This window comes from Gavia stellata, chromosome 1 (assembly GCF_030936135.1).
Source record: "Gavia stellata isolate bGavSte3 chromosome 1, bGavSte3.hap2, whole genome shotgun sequence".
NCBI lineage: Eukaryota > Metazoa > Chordata > Aves > Gaviiformes > Gaviidae > Gavia > Gavia stellata.
In genome coordinates this window covers 116,116,237-116,119,825 of record NC_082594.1, presented here as the reverse complement: position 1 = coordinate 116,119,825, position 3,589 = coordinate 116,116,237, and the positions used below count along the sequence as shown (strand labels likewise).

At 44.7% G+C, this 3,589-nt stretch overlaps 1 protein-coding gene across 1 annotated transcript; it reads right to left on the bottom strand.

Annotated features, from left to right (window-relative positions):
• Nucleotides 1-1,296: 1,296 nt before the first annotated feature.
• HTR1F (5-hydroxytryptamine receptor 1F) lies at nucleotides 1,297-2,397 on the bottom strand. Its single transcript, XM_009820916.2, has one exon. The coding sequence runs from the start codon at nucleotides 2,395-2,397 to the stop codon at nucleotides 1,297-1,299; it is 1,101 nt and encodes a 366-aa protein (XP_009819218.1).
• Nucleotides 2,398-3,589: the final 1,192 nt, after the last annotated feature.

Here is a 3,589-nt window from a genome sequence, read left to right as displayed (position 1 = left end):
CAGCCAGTGAGCATCCCACAGGATCCCCTGCCCAGGTGTGCACTCTATACTGAGATCACTTCCCCCCTGCCCTTACTGGAGAAGCTGCTGTATGGCCTTTTCCAGAGACCCATGCTGCCAGGACCATGGTCTGTCTCTGCTTTCTCACATGCTTGGACAGAGGGTGCACAGCCCTAGTGCTTGAGGCAGTTGAGAAAAGACTCGGGGGGAGATCGGGCTTCTGGGGGTGGAGGGCTGAACATGCTAAGCCAGAGCTGCCAGCCCCATTTCTTCATTAGGTGGTCCTCGACCAAACCTCACTAAGCCACCAACCAACTGCAATGCTCCAGAGGCCCTGGCACAAACTGTGTGGCTGGGTTTGGTGCTGAAAGTCACAGGGGCCGTGCCTGGCCACGTGTGTAAGGTAGGGATGAGGACATGAAGAAAGGAGTGTCTCATGCTTCTCTGCCTTCTAACCTCTCCATAAGGGAGACCAGCTGCTCTTCATGAGCTTAACTCTCCCTAGTCCCTATTTGAAACGGTGTCTCAGAGCACCAGGCACTATGTGTACCCAGCTCACCAGAGGTGCCCCAGCTGTCAGGCTGTTTCCTTTGGGGCTATGCCCATGTCTGTCGTGCGTGTGCAATGGCAGAGGGCTCACAGCACTGGCCTGCTATGAAACTGGTAACGCATGAAAGCACCTTGCCTGCTGCTGGGGTGCTGCAAGGGCATAACAAAGGGAAGTCTTTTATCTATTGGAGAAGGCAGGGCTGCAGCTGCATTCAGCTGATCAACATAGGATGATGCTAGGTATGTTTAAAGCTACTACCCTTCTCTGGGCATGGCTTGGGTCTTAATTCCAAGGTGTATTTTCTATCTTCTTATTTGCGATTAGAGTTTAAAACCTGCGTGTTGTTTTACTTAAAACTTCATTGATGACTGAGGGTTACTTGGTTTTTTTTGGTTTTTTTTTTTTTTGTTTTTTTTTAAATTTTGTTTCTTTGCCTACTTCAAGTGTGTATTCCCTGCATATTTAAGGTAATACCTTATGCTTCAAGCTAAGCAGCTGTGCAAATCCCAACTGGATTAGAGCCACAATATGCTACCTCTTTTTCCAGAGCAAAACTGATCCCAGATGATCCATCTCTTTCAAACTTGGGCAGTTTATGCTCCCAGTACTACTGATACAAAAAAGTCATTATGTAAATGCAGAGTCTTGGTGCTTTTCCTTAAATACAACAATTGTCATCTCAGTTATATAAATTTATACAGGTTAAAAAACCAATGAGTATGTTCTCCTTATATGAACAAAAGCTCTTAAAGATATTGCCTACACCGCACAAGCTTCTGGAAGGCTTTCTTGAAATCTTCATTAAAGATTGTGTAGATTAGAGGGTTAATAAGGGAATTTATATATCCCAGCCATGCTAGGAAATTAGACATGTCTTCTGAGATGTGACATCTTTCACAGGTATTAACAACTACTTCCTTTACAAAAAAAGGGAGCCAGCAGATCACAAATGCCCCCAAGATCAGACCCAGTGTAGTTGCTGCCTTTCGCTCTCTTGTGCTAGAGATTCTCTGTTTTTTCCAGGACTTCTCATGCTTAGATTCAGACCTGGGGCTTCGTAGGGTGATATTGATTTTATCGCAGTCCACCAGAGGATCTGATGTCTTCTCCGCTGTGCTGGGCATTGAAGCTGATTTGGTGCTTCTTTCACCTGTGTCTAAAAGGACTTGTCCGTTTACCTCCTCCCTTACGATCCGGCTGACACTTCTTCTGTGAAATGTCTTTGCTGCCTTGTATATCTTGTAATAAAGGATCAGAATCAAGGCCAGCGGGATATAGAAGGCGCCAAATGTAGAGTAAATGGTGAAAACAATGTGGTCGTGTTTGATGATGCATTCGTCATCTCTGCTGGTCGTCTGGTGCCGCCAAAACAAAGGCGGCATGGAGATAAAAATGGATATGATCCATACCACTGCAATCATGATGCCAGCGTGCTTAGGTGTCCTTTTCCGTGCATATTCCACAGCATCCGTGATTGCTCTGTACCGATCCAAAGCAATGGCAGAGAGATGCAAGATGGAACATGTGCAGCACGTGATGTCCACGCTCAACCAAATGTCACACACCACTTGCCCCATGATCCAGGTCTCCTTTACAATGTACACAATGCTGAAGGGCATCACTAGGACTGCCACAAGGAAATCTGTCACTGCAAGAGAGCAGATTAAATAGTTGGCGGGGTGGTGGAGCTTTCTTGTCACGATTATTGCAGTCATCACGAGAGAATTGATGGCTGTTGTCATTAGTGCAAGCACAGACAGGGTAATGGAAATGAGAATCTTGGACGTCACCCATTTGAATAGTTCTTCTGATGTACCGTTTTGTTCAGTTGAGTTTATTAAATCCATGTTCCCTTTTAAAGGTGATCTTTACCAGTAGCAGTTACCTGTTGGAAAAGTAAAAACATTCAGAAAGTGCATCCTCAGCCTCCAGGAGGTCTTGATTTTTGTCATCTTAAAAGACTACGGGCCCCAAACTTACAAGAACCTCAGACTTATCATTCGAAATGAATCTGGCTCCAGACAGATTTTACTGACTAGCATTTTGTGGGGTGCTCTGCCTGCAGAATAGGGGCCTTGTCTTTCTCCTTGGTCAAGATGTTGGGAAGGGTATCTTTGCATTGCAGAGGAGAGGAGCGCCTGAGATGGCCCTGCCCTGCGGGATGCTGCACGTTGCTGCACAGGGGAACCAGCCTTGTTCCTTGAGCAGGGCAGCAGCATCAGTATGGCCCCTGAGGAGCAGAGCCAGCCCTCCTGCTAAATGCTTACTCTGAATGGATCGTAGTGGAGTCTTGAAACTGGTTAAACATGGACTATCTCATCCTCAAGCAAGTACTAATACTGCTTTTAGGCTAGCACTATCATCTAGTCCACTAAGCAATGTAATGACTGTTGAAAACTTTAATCCACAGGAAGCAGGCATAATGCTTCTTTTCTCTAGGTTAACTCCTTTTTCCCCATCAGTATGTGAGTCCTTCCTTGTGTGTAGATAAGCATGGGCTTTCTAAACTGGGACATAGTTTTCAAGAGAAAACAGAAACGTGAAACATTGCAGTACAAACAGGAGAAGAAACAATTGCATGTTGAAAGTTTTAATTTTAGAGCTTCCTCTTACGCAGCTCTAAAATGAAACAGCTGAATATATTTTAAAGCTTCAAATGGTTGACTTGTCTAACTGAAATATTATACATAGATTAGAGTCATGAGAACATCATTACTTTTCCTCAAGTTTTGCTGTTCTGTGGTTGCTGCCAAAGAAAACTGCAGAAAACTTGGATGCTCGTTGTTCCGCTAATGACTCTCTCTATAGAAACAGTATAACTCTTCTTATGGCTCTGCAGGAAGCAAAAAGCAGGGAAATACTGATGAAACATATTCTCAGTTGTGTTCTGAGGATGTGCACCCTACTTTCTTATCAAGATGGGTTTCTGAGCACTCTACGGACTGCAGCTGTAGTACGAGTTTCCAGCTTTTTAGACTAGAGCTTGTAACTCACAGTTAAGAGGATCAGATTTCAGCCTCTTGCAAGTTGTGACATACA